The 17,640-nt window shown below is 48.5% G+C and overlaps 1 protein-coding gene across 1 annotated transcript in view; it reads right to left on the bottom strand.

Annotated features, from left to right (window-relative positions):
- Positions 1-209: 209 nt before the first annotated feature.
- Positions 210-17,640, bottom strand: part of DDC (dopa decarboxylase) — a 76,084-nt gene continuing 58,653 nt past the window's right edge. Inside the window, exons 10-15 of the mRNA XM_060020097.1 lie at positions 13,021-13,097; positions 10,135-10,154; positions 9,126-9,224; positions 6,673-6,774; positions 3,167-3,374; positions 210-598 (exon numbers count right to left, since the gene is read on the bottom strand). Of these exons, the coding sequence (XP_059876080.1) occupies positions 585-598; positions 3,167-3,374; positions 6,673-6,774; positions 9,126-9,224; positions 10,135-10,154; positions 13,021-13,097 (520 nt within the window). The 3' untranslated portion in view covers positions 210-584. The remainder of the gene's footprint in view (positions 599-3,166; positions 3,375-6,672; positions 6,775-9,125; positions 9,225-10,134; positions 10,155-13,020; positions 13,098-17,640) is intronic.

Below are 17,640 nucleotides of genomic sequence, written 5' to 3' on the forward strand. Positions count from 1 at the left end.
GTCTCGGTTCTGAATTCATTTCTTTAGAAGTTGGAGTCATCTCCAAATAAAACTTGTGTATTGTTATTGCATCAGGAGGAGTGCCTGACATATACTAGGCACTCCATAAACATTTGCTGACTAAACGAATACCGTTTAAAAATATCCAAGAATGCCGCTCAATTTGCTACAGTGTAGAACAGGATGCTTACCAGACACAATTACCGTTACACTTCACGTTGTTTATTAAGCATTAAGTCACATGACAGAACAATTTAAAGACCATGGATATAATCTCAAGTCCCGTAATTATAGATTGCGCCGGAAAATATTTCAATAAGCCTTTACCACCACTGACAACTTCAGGGGCACAGAAACTGATGATTTTTTAATCAACAAAAGTCACAGCCAAATAATGAATAAAAGCTATATCCACTGGGGTTAACTTATAGCAAATATTTCTTCATTGATGAGAGGCTGAACAGGTGTAATCACGAGGTTCTTTCTGGATAACTTTGGAGAAGGAAGCATGGGCCACATTCAGACTTGGTTCCATGGAGCTGGGATGATACATCTTTTCCTCTCATTCCAGTATTCAGATCACTTCAGGTTTTGATCTCTACAGGGAAAAAAAAGAACATGAATATATGGCTGTATTCAAAAAAATGCAAAAATCATTTCTGCCACTGAGATCAGCAAACACTACAAATCAGGCTTTCTTCCCCCGGGAGAGGCTTTTACCAGTACAACACTGATTACATGCAATAAACATTTGGAAGACGTAGCACTGTACGTAACACAAAATAAAACGAAAATTAAGTTAAATACTTTTAATTGTTTACTGAGCTCTCAATATGTGCTTATGTCTCTTTTAGGCACTGTATAATGTACTGCTAGAAGAGGACAGGCTGCTAAATGAGAGAACAGCTTAGACTGTGTCCAGAGGATGTGGAGAGAAGGCGTTTGTCACTGCATTCATCAAAGCTGTAGCAGTGGTTACTGCGACCATCTCCATCTCCATCAGACTCTTATTCATCTTTATTTCCCCCAGATTTTGCACAGTTCCTGGCAGAATGGATGCCTGTTGGCTAAATGATTGAATAGATTAGTTTGATCATGCTGTAATAAAGTAATATATATATAATAGGTTATATATCACATTTAAAAAGTGATTTTTAAAGGATTCAACTGACTGGTTGATTGAGTCAGGCTACTGTGGGTAAACTTGGCCAAAATACTCATTATCATCTTTTTCGTTTTCTCCGAGCATGTACCTTTAACAATGAAGCAAATAACACCTAATTTTAAAATACTAAATAAAATAGTGTAATTGCACACACACACACACACACACACAAAATGGAAAAATTAGAACTTTGTATACTCCTCATTTGAACACAGAGAAGGAGTATACTCTTTCTCCAACTGTACAATGGAAAAGAGTTTGAACTGGAAGAAATGAGTTTTTATTGCCAATCTGGCTTCTCTATGATAAATTTTATTAATGTCAACTAGAATCTTGGTCCAATTTCCTACCTTTTGTCAAATAGAAATAGTTCCTTCTTTCTCTCAGAACTGTGACCAGTGGATTTGACATAGCCTTACATAAGCACCAGTAAAACCAAGGTGTTAAGATGTTCATCACTCTAATTAATCTGACCAAAACAACATACATGCATGGCGATTTACTATTGTATCCTACATTTTAAAAAAATTAAATCCTTTCATTTTTAGCTCTGCAATTCATAGCAAGTATAATGACTCCACAGTAATTGTGACTTCTGTTGGAAACGTGCCTCTGTTTCTGATCATTTTTCTGAGCTACAGTCTCTTTCTGTGTTGTTTGGGGCATATGGGAATAAGATATGATGAGATACACAAACAGAGGGCTGCAGAAATGTTCCTCAGCAGCGTTTGCCTGATGCAATTCTGTTTTGAATATATCTTATTCCCCTCCCCCCCACACACACACCCACCACACACACTCATGCTTATTGCGGAGGAGTGGAATAATCTGGAACGACGGGCCTCTCCCCAACACCTTTCAGAGATGCTCAAGCTTGAACTGTGGCATTGCTCTGGGAAGGGTGGCCCCTCAGCTTACGAGCATCCGACCTTTAGGAAAGGGCTTTGCCGAGCCAGGAGGAGGACCTGGTGTTTCAGGACATGTCCTGACAGAGGAGGTGGGTCTCTGACCTCACAGGTCAGAAGCCTGGATGGACCTCTCACATAAACGTAACAGTATTTAGCTTTTGATTTTTTTGAGCACTGTAGTATCTCAGATATTCGCAGTTAAAATTAAGAGCCCAGAAGATCAAGTTGTATGCAGTCAGTAGACTAATCCCATTGCACACCGAAGTTCTGCATCCCCCGTGGGTGACGACAGATGGGCAGTGAGCAGGAAGAGAGAGAAAGAGAAGCAGAAGTTCCCACCACCTGCCTCCTCCAAGTGGGGCGAAAGGCAAAAAGACAGAAAGCAAGACGGTGGACAAACTCTAGTGGAATGATTCCTAAGATAGCTTAATGCCGAGGCTCTGAAGACTCTTATGGTTCAATAGACATCATTCCAACCTGTTGCCAACACTGCCTTTGTGCAGATATTTTCCTTAGAAGTCGCCTGCCCGCTGTCTTCAGGGTTCCTGTAACTGATGCCCAGTATTCTAGACATTTCCTTTCTCTGAACCATCATGAATTTGGTCCTAGCCAGCAGTCACGTCAAATTCCTTTTTGAATGTTTTCATTCATTTTCAGTTATCTACCGTTTGCCAGTTTAATGTATAAGCTTGTTGTGATCGTAAGTTGCCTCAATGCAAACTGAAGAAAGCTGAGGGGAAATCATAGGCATATGTGATTGACGGTCTCGAATAAAAGAATACAAAGCAGAAATCTATCAGAGTTACTAAAGCTTCACTACAGGCTATGTTCCTTCCACTTCTCCGGACCAGACAGGGCCTGGTTGTTGTTTTTTCTTTTTTAATGCAGAGTATTTTATTTTATTTTATTTAGCTTTTGGCCGCGCTGTGTGGCACGCGGGTTCTTAGTTCCCCAACCAGGAATCGAACCCGTGCCCACTGAATTGGAAGTGTGGAGTCCTAACCGCTGGAGCACTGGGGAAGTCCCGATAGGGCCTGGGTTTAGCCCCCTCTTTATATGGTGGAGGAAATCTGGCCCCCGCAGCACGGCTTACCGCCTTTTTCCTCCTTCTGTGCTCCCAGCAGGTCGGTCGCCAGCCCTCGGATGTGCTCCCAGGCCAGCTGCACGTGGGCTGACTCCACCGTGCGTGAGCAGATAGCAAAACGCAGCACGAACTGGTCTCTCAGGTGACAGGGAACCAAGTGGATTTTCCTGGCACTGTTTATTCTTTCCAGAAGAGCTTCGTTCAGTCTGTTGGAGCCCTGCAGGGATTGAAAGAGAGGGGTAGTGCTCAGATCTGTGGGGACCCAAACACTCACCACCAAGTGAGGCCCGGGTGGGTGACACAGCCCCAGATCAGTGAGGGAGTCACCTCACCACTGGCCTTTCCTCTGCAATGGTAGAAAATTCAACTAAGTAATCATGACATGGCCCTGAAAGATGGCAGCCCTCCCACAAGACAACTTCTTCATGTTCTAGTGTGCTGTCAAAAGATGAGCCTTCCGTGATCCAGGTTTTTAAAGAAAAATGAAGATTTCTAGACATGTTATCTACAAATTCATGAGCTTAAAGAGCAGAACTGTTTAACGGCACCAGTGAAGAGAAAGCTTCAGAGGAATTCTCAACAATACAGTAAGTCCCCTACATACGAACTTTCAAAGATGCAAACGTGCATGTCCAATCACGTAAGTTAGCTCACGTGTCTCGCGTACGTCGTCAAGTGCGTGCGTCCTCTACAAGTGGTTGTGCGTCTGTGTACTTTACTGTACAGTACTGTCCAGTGTACGGTAGTACAGTATCTTTATTTCAAGCCCAGGATGTCTGCAAGCAAGCCTAAGAGCAGTGGTATACAGCCAGCTGTGTTAGTCGGGTGCCTAGGCTAACTTCGTTGGACTTACGGTCAAATTGGACTTACGAATGTGCTCTCTGAACAGAACTTGTTCCTATGTAGGGGACTTACCTGTATAGAAAATGAAGCGTAATAGCCAACTGCTTGCTAGGATCTGGGAAAACTGTCCATGAACTATGGACCAAGGGACCACTGGTGGATCTCCCTCTGGAAAGGAGCAGCCCAGCAGCCTTGGGCAGGGAGACGGGGGGCCCACGCCTCACACTAACTGGACCAGATGGGAGGCGTGTGTCACACAGAACTGGGAGCCGTCCCTCTCCTGCCCGGTCAGCCCCGTTGCTCCTCATAGCTGCCCCAGCCCTCTCGGTCTCCATTCTGTTCCCAGGCAGTGACTCCACCCCCACACGCCTTATAGTTGCTGCAGAAGGGCCTGGAAGTGGGGCCGAGTCCTGGGTCATGTGACCCTCAGTGGGTTACACTATTCCTGTTCTTGCTTCATCTCAAGGGCAGGGAGGATTGTGGGAAGGGAAGCGTCCTGGTCGTCCGGATGCCAGACACCGGCCTCGTGTCCGTGCAGGGCCTCCAGGCCGCTGGATGATGGCCTGCATGGGACTCCAGCTGATGCCCCATGGACAGTGCATGAGCCAAAGGCCACTCAGAAACTGCTGACATGCACCGGGTCCAGACAGAGCCGGACCTGCTCGAGGATGAGGATGAGAAGGTGGTACAAAAGGATGGAATTTCACCAGGAAGTCTTCACAGGAGAGCAAACACCTGAAAATTACGTATGTAGGAAGTAAAAGCAAGTCACTTGGGAAAAATTTGCTTGCCATTTTCTAATGGATTGGACAAGATATATTTTCTACGAGCTAGAGGCAAAGAGCCCAGCAGAGAAATCCGTCTGAGATGTAACAACAGAAGTAACGGCAAAGACGGACTGAGCAGGTGCAGAGTGGGATCAGGGAGGCTGGCTGAGAGGAGGCGGGGGAAGGAAATTGATGCCATGGCAACAGCTTATCCACTTCAGGTCAGATAAAGACCACGCACACGTTGAGCCATGGATGATGGAGAGGACTTGACATCCAGAATGGGCAGCCACGGGGCAAAGAATAGAATAATGAGATAGCAGATGTGGGGGACAGAAAAGTGAGCCAGGACGCCTGGATAACTTCCTCCCTGAGAAGAAAACTGGATTCGGGGAATGGAAGTAACAAGTTTCACAAAAGACATATTTCGCTTTCTGAAAAGCCCCTGGGCGGGAGGGCACACCATGCTGCCCAGGAGAAGAGTGGGAAGGGCACACACAGGTGGCTTCGGTACCCTTGTAAATGAGCAGGAGAAAATAAAAGTCTTGACTTTGACAACATTTCGCTCAGTGAAATAAGCCATTCACAAAAGACAGCATATTGACGATCCCGTGGATATGACTGTCCAGAGCCAACAGATGCATAGGGACAGGAAATGGGTCCGTGGACCGAAGGATGGAGGCTGGGGTGGCTGCTGGTGGGTGTGGGCTCTCTTTGGGGGAAAATGAAGATGTTCTGAAGTTAGCTTGTTGTGAAGCCTGTGCAACCCCGTGGATAGTCTAAAAATCATTGAAATGTATACTTTGTATGGACAAAGTGTATGTCATGTGGATTGTATCTCAATAAAACGGCTAAAAATTAAAGAATTTAAATCCTACAGGAACACTGGCAGTAGAAGCAAAAACAACTGATTGATGGCTAGCAAGTCAAAGCACACTTGCCCCCAACGCCAGCGCGGACGGAACTGCCCCATCCGGTCACCCCGGGGACTCTGCGCCAGCCTCTGCACATCTGTGCTCAGGCGTCTCTGAGTGACACGCTGCAGGGACCTCACGTCTCCCTGCCAGCTCTTGTGTCAGGACTCTGCTCTCTCTCTCCTGCTTCCAGGCTTTTCCATGGCTGGTTCCTGCCAGCATTCAAAGCCCCAAGAATCGCTGAGGGGAAAGGAAGGGGGAGCGAAGGGCCACGTTTGGATGGGCAGCACCTTGCCAAGGCGACTGAGCCCGTGGTTCCTTCTCCTGCTGCCCTCTGTGGACTCGGACAAGAAGGCCTGTGGGTGGCGTCAACTCTGCAAACAGAAAGCTAGCCGGAGAGCAGACAGGGCGTTAGGCCCCAACCCGGCATCCTTCACACAGGGCAGGTTACTAAGGGGCCTGTGCGTGCAGCTCCTCTTGGGGTCTTCGGAGCAATGTGGTCATGATTCCCAGCAAAGGTGGCTGAGGCCCTCAGGCAGCAGAATTACAGAGCCCCAGGGACCAGCAGTCCTCCAGCCCCTGTATAAGCACCGGCAGCCTGAGGGCCATGTAGGGGTCAGCGGGTCCCGGGTGGGCCCGAGACTGGCTTCTCACAGGCTCCCAGGTGATGCCCATGCTTGTCTGGGGACCATGCTAGGACCAGTGAGCCCGTGGGTGGGTCAGTCCTTGGAGGGTTCCAGTGGCAGGGATGGATGGATAGAGAAGATGGCAAGCATCCTCGGGCCGGGTCTACACAGGCAAGAAGTCTGAACACCAGTGAGAAGAGTAGGTGTCCCGGCAGGGAGGTGGGAACAGCAGGCTGGAAAATTCGGGGGGAATCCACGGTCTCTGGGGAGCTCGGGCGGGTTTTGGAGCATGGACATAACGAATGAGAGTTTCCTCTCTGTCCTACTCAAAGAAAATTCAGACAACTAAGTCGACTTAGACGTACCTTTAGCCGGAAACAGACCAGCCCCAGAGTGACTTCCGCACAGATTTCAAAGCGGGGATCCTGGTGCACCAAAGCCTCGAATTCGTGGGACAGCTGGACGTGCTGCAAAGGGAAGGGACATCTGTCTGAGTTTCTCATCACCGCTTGGTTCAGAGCTTAGCCACCTAAAACACCATATCAGACCACACGTGGAACATGATTCGTTGATAAGCTGTGGCCATTTTCCGCAGCACTGATGTCACCCACTCCCAGCTTTCCCTGTGCAGCTTGAGAAACTGGCTGCCAGGAGAAAAGGGCGGAAGTCTTCAGAGAAACACCCCTTGTCATCTTCTGCTCAGGGGAGCCTTTTCACCCCACCAAAGAATCTTTTGTAATTTTAGGATAAATGCTGTCAAGGGGGATTTAAACTTTCCAGAAGAGAAACAGCGGCCGACGTTGGCTGGCCAGCTGAGCGCTTCACCGGCCAGCTGTCGAGCTGACCCGCGACACAGGGAGTGACACCACAGTCTCGCCCATTCTGCAGACCAGCAGACCGAAGCTGATTCCGATACCAGAGCTCCAGGTCTGCCGCTGTCTGTTAGGCCGCAGCACCTGCCACCGGAGGTGAGAACCTCATCCGTCCAGGGCTGCCTGCTCTCCCTGAACCCACCCCCTTACTAAACGTCTCGATGTTTACAGAAACCAAAAGCTGCTTCACGCAGTATGTGATCTGAGAGCCAGCTGGCCCGGGTCTCGGCACACAGGGAGCACGTCCTAAACGCCGGTATCCAGCGCGGGGTCACTGGCAGGGGCCCCGGGAGCGTCTGAGCAGAGATCGTGCCGCTCCAAGTGTTGGGACAGACACACCGTTTGAATGAGTGGTCCCCGGGCCCGGGACGAACTAGAGGGCTCCAGAGACTGTGCTGGCAGGGGTGTCCTCGAGCTGGGTCCTGAGGAGCTGCCCACCTGCCGGGGTGTATCCGGCTCCGGCCACTCAGTCCCCTCCTGGGAAGGCAGGGCCGGTCCCTCTCAGGGAGGCTTGCAGGGTTTTTCAGGAAGCAGCGATGTGATCACACCCAGCTCCCCCTGAGCTTCCAGCTGGAATCAAACCACCTGTGCTTTGCCTCCTTTCCCCAGAGCAGCTGCATCCTCCTTTCCCCAGAGCAGCTGGGCGAGAACTCGTGAACTCACGCACACGTCCCTCCTCGTTCGCTTCCCCACGGAGAGCCTCCAGGAGCGTTATGGCCTCCAGAGCAGCCTTGTAAGACAGACGGATGCTCATGTGTACGGCGCCGCAGGGGCCCGGGGCCATGTGCCCTGTCATAGGGGAGGGCACACCCGAAGCTGCACTGTCACCAGAATGAGACACTGCAGGGTGCCCCATCCCCGTGATGTCTGAGGACCTCTGTCCTTCAAGGTGGGCCCACAGGTGAGGAAGGACAGCCGGATGGGAGCGCCCGGCTGGAAATTGGCAGGCCTTCTGCAGCCAGTTAAGGGAGGCCTCCTCTGGACTGTGTCCTCGATTGTTAAAAAAAAAAAAAAAGCAGGGTATACACGCTACTCTATATAAAATAAACAAGAAGATCCTACTGTCTAGCACAGGGAACTCTACTCAATATCTTGTAATAACCTATAATGGAAGAGAATCTGAAAAAAGAAAAGATATATATGTATAACTGAATCACTTTGCTGTGCACCTGAAACTAGCACAACATTGTAAACGAACTTTACTTCAATAAAATTTTAAAAACACAGGGCTTCCCTGGTGGCGCAGTGGTTGGGAGTCCGCCTGCCGATGCAGGGGATGCGGGTTCGTGCCCCGGTCCGGAAAGATCCCACGTGCCGCGGAGCGGCTGGGCCCGTGAGCCATGGCCGCTGAGCCTGCGCATCCGGAGCCTGTGCTCCGCAACGGGAGAGGTCACAGCAGTGAGACGCCCGCATACCACAAAAAAAAAAAAAAAAAAAAATTAAAAAAACAAAGCAGGGTCGTGGGGCTTAGAGTCGATCCATGGTCCTCACAGTTTAGCGTCCATCACAGCCACCTGCTGGCTTGTTATATAGAGGTTACTGAAACCCACTCCGAGAGACCAAGGTCGTGCATGTGCTTCTGGTCGGGGCTGTGTCGGAGGACATGCAGCCCACGCAGCCCAATCTCTCCCATTCTGGCAGTCTTCTGGAGAAAAACCTACTGCATCCTCATTACTGCCATTGTGGACTGGGCCTCCCTGTGGGCCAGCGGTGGCTCCAGTGGCAGCTAAGAGTGTTTGTCACTTCGACAGTCTCCTGGAGTGATAGCCTTCAGTCCCCATGAAAGTGTCTAAAAGACCCAGAATCGTGCATTGAGCATCTTATAAATGCCCCACTCTCAACAGCCCAAACTTTCCCTTAGAGTGGTTTATGAAGACATCTTACTTCCTTTCTAAAGTCTAAGACCTCCCTAATGTCACCCGGATAAATAATGAAAACAAACTCACCTTGCGGATATAGGCCTGCAGTCCCTTGACTCCGTACATCCTAAAAACAAACCACATCTTCAAAGAGCGGAACCTCCGGCCCAGCGGCAGCTGCCAGTGCTGAAATAAGACACAACACGGCACATCCGTGAGGGCTATGCTAAGGGCTGCTTTCCTTTATAGCTCATGGCCTTGTCCTCCAGGGTCTTGAAGGCCCTGGAGGCCAAACCCTCTGGCTGCCATGCCCCATCCTGGATGGCAAAGCTGACAGCAGTGGAGTAAGCGGTCCGGCAGCCGGAGGCTGTCTTTACAAAGCTCTGAGATGCTCATGCAGGGCACACGGGGGCCAGGCCGGTGCTAGGCTCGGGGGCCATCGTGAGCAGATGGGGGGAGGTGCAGGACTGCCCCACAGGGTGTGCGACCCTAAAATGTTTGTGTCACCCTACAATGCTGTCACTACCTCACTGGAGTGGGGTAGATTCCCCGGGGGCAGAGGTGCCCTGTGCACCCAGCCCTTTCCCCTCACCCCCGACCAGACGTGAGTTCGGAGAAGAGGGGGCCCAGGCTTGTTTGCCATTTGATTCCCAGCCCATCTCCCGGCTCACCGCAGCTGCCAGAGCAGCGCACGGCTCCTGCCTGGGGAAGGAGACTTGTCACCAGAGCAGCCAGTTAAGAGGCTGTCGTCTGAGCGCTTCTTACGCCCTCTGACCCTTTGCTCTCCCACTGTCCCGGGGATGCCAGCTCCTGGCACACAGCCTGAGCACACGATGGAGGGACCGCCCCACCTTACAGAGGAATCTTCCAGGGGTCACGGGCAGCTTCATTTCCTCTTAACCTGAGACCTGCCATCCGTGGGCTCAGCAGAGCTCGATCTCTAGTTAGGACCCAGTTAGAGGGTGTCCTCTTGTGGGACCCTGATCCTGAGAGGACCGGGAGACTGCAGGGGCTACAGCCCATGACAGTGCCCCGCACTGCATTCACATCTTGCATTACCACAGACCTGGACTCAGGGAGACAAATCTCCACTTACCCTGTAGTCAGTGATAAGCCCTGGAAAAGAGAAAGAAAAAGGAAACAAAAAGGAACCATTAGACACCTCAGTTGATTACATGTCCAAGTCTTTTCCATCATCTCCTGAACCAGACATAAAACCCAGGGCAGGGCTGACTGCTCTTTGAGCCACTTCCCAAGGTAACAGATTCAAGAGCGGCGGGGATTCCAGAGAGCAAAGCGTAGAAGGACGTGCCGAATTACGCATGGATGGATGCCACAGCTGATCTGACCTGGGAAGCCGGGGACGCTCCAGCCACAGCGAGCCTCCTCTGGACGCCATTGGAGGATCAGGTGTCCAAAACGCATCTTTCTAATCCCCACCTGATTCTGTGCCCAAGAAACTTAGAAACGTAGAAACTTCTGTCTACGAAATTCTTTGTCCAGCGTTCTTTCCTCCGTACCATCCTTGGCTTTGCAGCCCTTGGCACAAGGGGAGACTAAAATGCAAACTAGTTCGTAACCCCTGTGAAGCCATTTGAATCCCAGATAATGAAACTGACTCGAAGAATACCCAGTGGGTATTTGCTCAGCGCCAGAACCCAGACTAAGATCTGAGAATACAGAGATGAACACCCATCAAAAGTTTGATTCTTTTTTACATTCTAATCGCTCTTTATACCACAAATTCACCTTCCCACGCATGAGTGAATGCGTGATGAGGGCTGTATATGATCTGATGCCAATTTACCACCGGGCACAAGGAGAAAGCTGAGACTTTCACGCTTATGTAAGTGCAGAAAGTGAACTCACATCGGGAGGCCTGGGAGGACCCCTGCGTGGGAGACTTTGGTCCTGGACCCCAGTGATGAGAGGGAGGCGTCCCAGTGACCCACAGGAGGGACTGGGCTGCAACCTGGGGAGCTGCGGGGTGTCGGGTGAGGGGCAGTCCACGTGGGCAGTCCTGAGTGGGTTTTTTAATAGCTAAATAATGAAGAGATTTCTTTTTTTTTTTTTTGCGGTACACGGGCCTCTCACTGTTGTGGCCTCTCCCGTTGCGGCGCACAGGCTCCAGACGCGCAGGCTCAGTGGCCATGGCTCACAGGCCCAGCCGCTCCGCGGCATGTGGGATCTTCCCGGACCGGGCCACGAACCCGTGTCCCCTGAATCGACAGGCGGACTCTCAACCACTGCGCCACCAGGGAAGCCCAAGATTTCTTTATTGAAAAAAAAGGATCTTTTTAAAAAACACTCTAAACATATTCCATTTCAAATTACAGCAGGCTTAGCAGGAAAGTGAGATCCATCCAGATAAAATAGACGCTTATATCCAGTGGCCATAGAAGTTTAAAGTTGATTTTGGGTGATTTACTTGGTAAACACAAAATGGGTCATTGCTTTTGTTGATTCATAGATTATTTTAGGGAAAAATTACAAATAACTAAGATTGTTCATCTTTAACAGCCATAGCCAATATTTCTATCAGAAACTGCCTTTCTATAAAAGTGGAATAAAATTACACTTTTTAAAAATTCCTGGAGCAATGAACTTTACTGAGATGGCTTAAACTCATTCTAAGAATTCCTTCTTTTTTTTTTTTTTTTTTTTTGCCCATGCCACATGGCTTGCGGGATCCTAGCTCCCCAGTCGTCGGGGATTGAATTGAATCCAGGCCCTGGTAGTGAAAGCGCTGAGTCCTAACCCCTGGACTGCCCGGGAAGTCCCGAGAATTCCTTCATTGTTTAAGAGCCGCATTTTGCTAACTGTCATGATGACTGTGGTTTTCATTATTCAAACATGAAATGCGTTTTTAAATGGAAGAGCTTTGGCAGCCGGTTCCTAATTTCTCATGGCTTTATGCCAACGCCATTTTTAAAAACTAGACTTTATTTTTTAGAGCAGTTTTAGGTTCTGAGCACAACTGAGCAGGGGCTGGCTGTTTGTATCCGATGCGCCCCATGGGACGGTGGGCAAGTTTAAGAGGGCAAAACCCAGGTCTGATCTTTCCGTGGAGACCGCGCGGGCTGGGGTCCGCATAGGAGGGAAGGGGCTGTGCCTCGACTTGTGTCACTACTGTTCAGCGCTCCTGCCACAGTCATCAAAACTGCCTCATCTTCCATCCAGCCCAGTTCCTGCTCAGTATGTGGAGGGTGGGGTCACGTGATCTCCGGTGTCCCTCCCATCACTAACATCCACTGTTGTCTAAGGAAACTCAACGAGACAGTGGCAGAAGTACCCAAAGACTTGGCCTGTCCTTCCCTCCCCGGGGTCCCCGGACCCCATGGTGGCCGGCATGGCACCTGCTGAAGAATGAGAGAATCCTCTCCCACCCGGAGGCTGAGTCCTATAGGGACAGACAAGCATGCAAATCACCGTCCCCAGCGCGTGGATGACAGCGGGTGGGCACAGAGGGACGGGGGAGAGTCTGTGCAGGTTGCCTCATGCATTGTATCTGATCAGGATCTCAAGTAGTCCGTGAGATTTGGGTTTTTTTACTAGGAGACTTAATTTTTAGAGATCCGCATTTGTGTGTGGTTCCTGTCTCAGCCTTGCCCAATTTTCTCTTCCCTCCCCAGGCCCCTGGCCCAGCTGTTTCTTCCCCGGGTGCTACTGGTCTAAGCGATACAAACTCTCTTTAGGGCAGTCATCATTTCAAAGGCTCAGTGCAGGAGGTGCCCATGCCCGTGTTGAGGGCCCTGTGGCCCCTCCGGCCCTATGGGTGCCTCCCCCAACCCTGCCGCCAACAGTGAGGAGAAGAGGCAGGACCGCGTCGCCATCAGCGTCCCGCCTCAGGAAGCAGCTCGTCCTGGCTCTGCACCCGGCCCCCTAGGACCAGTCTGTAGGCATGACTCTTCACCTTGGCTCCTGGGTACCATGGATGCAGCTCTGATGGGAATGACTGGAGAAAGCAAGGCCAGTGGCTCACCTGAGTCCTGGTGGCTGTGCTTGAGGTACACGGGGTCCAATTTAAAGGCTCCGGTCAGGTCAGTTCTCTTTTTCACCCTGTTTTAGAGAACAAATCAAGGGGCTTAACGAGAAGGCGTCTCAGGTGGGCCTTCATGCCACCTGTTCCTTCTCCCGCCGGGTTCAGGCTCCCCTGCTCCCCAGTCCCCTCCCTGACACCCCACCCGGCACGCATGGCCCCCATCTGCACCCCCCATCCCCTGGCTCGGCTGTAGCACAGCATTAACCTCCAGAGCTCTGGGCCCCTGAGGTTGGGGGTACGGGGTATAATAAAAATAAGCCTTCGATCTTTATTCCTGGTCCGACTAGAACTGCACTGAGACCTGACACTGAGTCCACATTTTCATTTAGTTAGGATTTCTGGAATGGCTTCCAAAAAATTGTACCCTTTTCTTCATACAAATCTACACAGGTTTTGATATATTTATTCATAGTAACCTTACATCTTTTCTTGCTATTATAAAAGAATATTTCTTTTGAAAATTTTACACGTGCTACTTATCATATATGCAAATAAATGCAACCTTTAAAGTGCTGTGTATCTAGAAATCTTGCTGTGTTCTCTTATTAATACTTTCTCGGAAGATTCTGTTCTCATTGAAGACACTCACACCATCTGAGAATCATGAGTTTTACGGCTTCCACTGTAATCCTTACTTTTACTTCTCTGTCATGTCTTACTGCACAGGTTAGGGAAGCACAAAGCTGAATAGGGTGTGTATTAAGGGAATTGTAAAGTTTTCTCCCGATGTTAAAGGCAGTTTTTCTAATATTTCACCACTAAGAATAGGTTTGCTGTATTTTTTTGGACGATATTTTTTTATCAGATTTGGGAAGTTCTCTTCTGTTCCTCTTTTACTAGAGCTTTTGTTTTGCTTGGGTTAGAACTTTATCTAATGCTTTTTCCGTATCTAATGAGATGATAACTTTTTTTTCTCCTTTACTATTAAACATGGTCATAACATTTTAAAATCTTTTAATATTTTTCAACCACCCTGGGATGTCTAGAATGAACACATTTTAGTCACGATATACCGTCTTTATTTTCCCCTTAAACATTATTGAATTTTATTTGCTAAAATATACTTGGAATTTCCACATGTAATTTTGTGAGCTTGTCCTGTAGCTTTCCTTTCTCAGCTTCTCATCTGGTGTTGGGATCAAAGTGACACTGACCTCATGATATATGTCCCCCTTGCTGGTCTCTGAACTACACTTATAATTAGACCTATAGATGCCTTGACAGTTGGTAGAACCTGCTGTTAGAAGAATTTGGTTGTTTCTGTTGTGTGAAATGTAACTATTGGCACGTAGTCTTTACAGCTATGAGACGTTTCAGGTTTTCTATTTATTCTTGAGTCAGTTCTGATGACATATTTTTTGTAGCTATTGAATATGTACATTTGTAGGCAATTCTGGAATGATGTAATTCATAGTACTCTCTGACTCGTTTTTCAAATGCCTGCTGTGTCTGTGGTTTTGTCTTTCTTATATTTCCAGTTCAGTGAACTGTGCCTTCTCCTCTATTTCTGGTCCTTCTTTCTGGAGATCATCTATTTTATTAGGCAGGTCAAGGACCAGCATGTGGCTCTCTTGATCTCTGCTCCTGTTTCCTTATTTCCTAATTCATGTCTGTCTCTTCATCGTCATTATTTCCCTCCTTCTAGTTTTGAGGGTTTATTCTGTCGCTGTTTTCTGGCTTCCTTTGGGCCCTTAGCTAATTATTTTCTGGCTTTCATGTTTTCTGTTTAAGTCTGTTCTCCAAGTCCTGCTTTATCGCATGCCCATGAATTCTGTCACATCTTCATATTCAGGTCCTACGATTTCCAGTTTCCCTTCGTTCATTGATCCATGGCTCCAGTGGGTCTGTGGTGGTTTGCTCTTCAAAATTTAGGTACCAGCTTTGCTTTTCTGTGAATTTTAACGATATTACAGAGAAGAAAACTTTATTTAAACAAGCAAATGGACGTGTGCATGCACATACGCAGACACACACGCTTGCACAGAAACACCCTCTCTAGGCACCAACGTCATCTCACCCCTGATGGGCCTCACGGTGAGGAAATCCTCTCCCTGTCACCGGACACATCCCTGAGGGATGGTCCATGGAGGAGGGGGCAGGGGACGCCTGTCCTGTGCAGAAAGCATGGCTTCTTCAGTTGTCTTTTTAAGAATCTACAACACTGTGTGTGAAGGGCTCCCTGAATGACGGCCCCTGTTACCGCTTGGTGCCAGAAACAGTATAAAGAATTCAAGATGCCAAAAGCATGAGGACCAAAGTGCAAAGAAACAAAGGAGATTCAGAGAAAACTGTGCTGTCATGCACAGGTTCTAGAATACGTCTTACCATAACCAGAGTGACTTAAAATCTTCCCAAGTAACTGAATTTTTCAAAAAAATCCAAAATAACAGGGGTGTACAAAAGGTATAAAACTAAAAAATTTAATTTTATTTGGAAAAAAATTAACCCTCTTTTTTAAAGACAGAGTAAAACATGCCCTTGGTGGAATTTGAGGCTTTCTTTGGAGAAAATCTGATCTTAAGGGACATTGCGGTCAGAGCAGAGTGGTTCATATTTACATATAAAAGATTCAAAATACCCAAATGAACAATAAAGAACTTATGAAGACAATAATGAAATCATTATAAAACGTATTTACTGGGCTTGTAATGAGGTCAAGTTTTTAAAACTTCTGTTATCTTGTCCATTTTAATATGTAGAGAATATAACCAACAAATTGAGTTTAAATTATGGACTAACCATTGATAAAATTTCATTAAACAAAAGACAGACCCTTATGATTTTGAGGAATACAAAAAAGCCAGTGAGAGCAAAAAAACACAAAAAACAAAATCCATTTACACGTTGTTTGTTGTATTAGCAAAACCTTTAAACACATCTATAAAAGATTCACAACCTAGGGCTTCCCTGGTGGCACAGTGGTTGAGAGTCTGCCTGCCGACGCAGGGGACGCGGGTTCGTGCCCTGGTCCGAGAAGATCCCACGTGCCGCGGAGCGGCTGGGCCTGCGCGTCCAGAGCCTGTACTCCGCAACGGGAGAGGCCACGACAGTGAGAGGCCCGCGTACCGCAAAAAAAAAAAAAAAAAAAATCACAACTTAGGACTGTTTGTGTTCTACTGTGTTAGGACACCTCATTTTTTGCTGCAGTAACCTCTTAGAATAGCAAAATATATGTATGTGATCCCCTGGATTTTCACAACAGGGCAGAAAAGCCTCTGAGCAGACTCTTAGCCATCCTTCTCTCCCTGCTCTCTGTCACCAGGCTGCAAGGCTCGCTCACCTCCTCTGCAAACACGCAGGGGCCCCCAACCTGGGCCCAGCTTGTTCAGTGGACCCACAGCTCGGGTAGGCAAAGGGGTAGCTGCCTGGAACCAGCAGAGGAACGCTGTGGTCCGTTCACTCTCCTTTGGACTTTAGGCTGCATGGGCCAGGGCTAAAATCCAGGATTATTTTCAGTATTCAGAGGGAAAGCAGAATCAGAGTCAGACTGAATGAAAGTGGACCTAGAATCAGGGCCCAGTTTTGCCTCACTCACACTAAAAACAGCTCTCGCTCTCCAGTTTCTCTGTATCCATCCGGGACAATTCCAGCGTGTTCTCTGTGCATCCTTCTGTCTACCTGTGTGTTTGTGAAATGGGTATTGCTTTGTGTGCTCGTCTTCATTTGCATCCCGGGAGATATCTAATTCTGTATCTGACTCTTTTTACTCAGTTACAGTTTTTGAACCTTCACCCCTATTGCATCAGACACTAGCATGGACGGCTGCATGCCATCAGCAAACCCAGGCACATCTCAGAACTCCAGCTGCCTCACCTGGATGAGGGACGATAATTCCTATACCAGCAGGACTGCGATAGGATCAGGGGAGGTGGTGAATGAGAAAGTAAAAGGCCACCTACTAGCAGGTAATAGCTTGAGCGTAACATTTGTACTCGAAGCATCAGTACTGCTGTAAACCGAAGAATCAGGCACCCCTGGATGAGGGTTTAGGTGCATTTTCTTTGCCCATTCCAGCCAGGGCAGGGGGAATTCTCTTCACACAGCCCAAGGACTTAGGTTTACATCTCACTTCTTCATAGAATCTGGTGCTGTGATTTAACTTGGTACATCATTGCTTCAAACCAGAAGTATCTGGAGAGCAACTATAATCTTTCACGTGTGCGTGCTCGAGGAGCCTGGTGCTCACAGGTGCACAGGGCCAGGCTGGCCACGGGGCTGTGCCAGGTGGGAAGGAGGCCCCAGGATCCCAGATGGGCAGAAATGATGCTTTAAAGGCGCTCAGTAATGGATGAGACATTGGAAAATTGCACATTTATGTAAAAACGCCAACTTTTAAATATGGGCAGCTTATTTAAAAGGAATTTAAACCTACATGGACCACAGGAAACCATCTTCAGTAGCTGTCACCTCTTCTGAGTTTGCTGTCATGCACACGTGCGCCTCAGGGCCTTTGCACTGGCTGCTGCCCCACACCCCCACACCCGCATTGTCTGGACCCTCCTCACGTGCCCTCTGTCAGACGCCACTTCACCAGACAGGCTTCTGGGCAATGAACAAAGG

Source organism: Delphinus delphis, chromosome 9 (assembly GCF_949987515.2).
Source record: "Delphinus delphis chromosome 9, mDelDel1.2, whole genome shotgun sequence".
NCBI classification, from domain to species: Eukaryota; Metazoa; Chordata; class Mammalia; order Artiodactyla; family Delphinidae; genus Delphinus; species Delphinus delphis.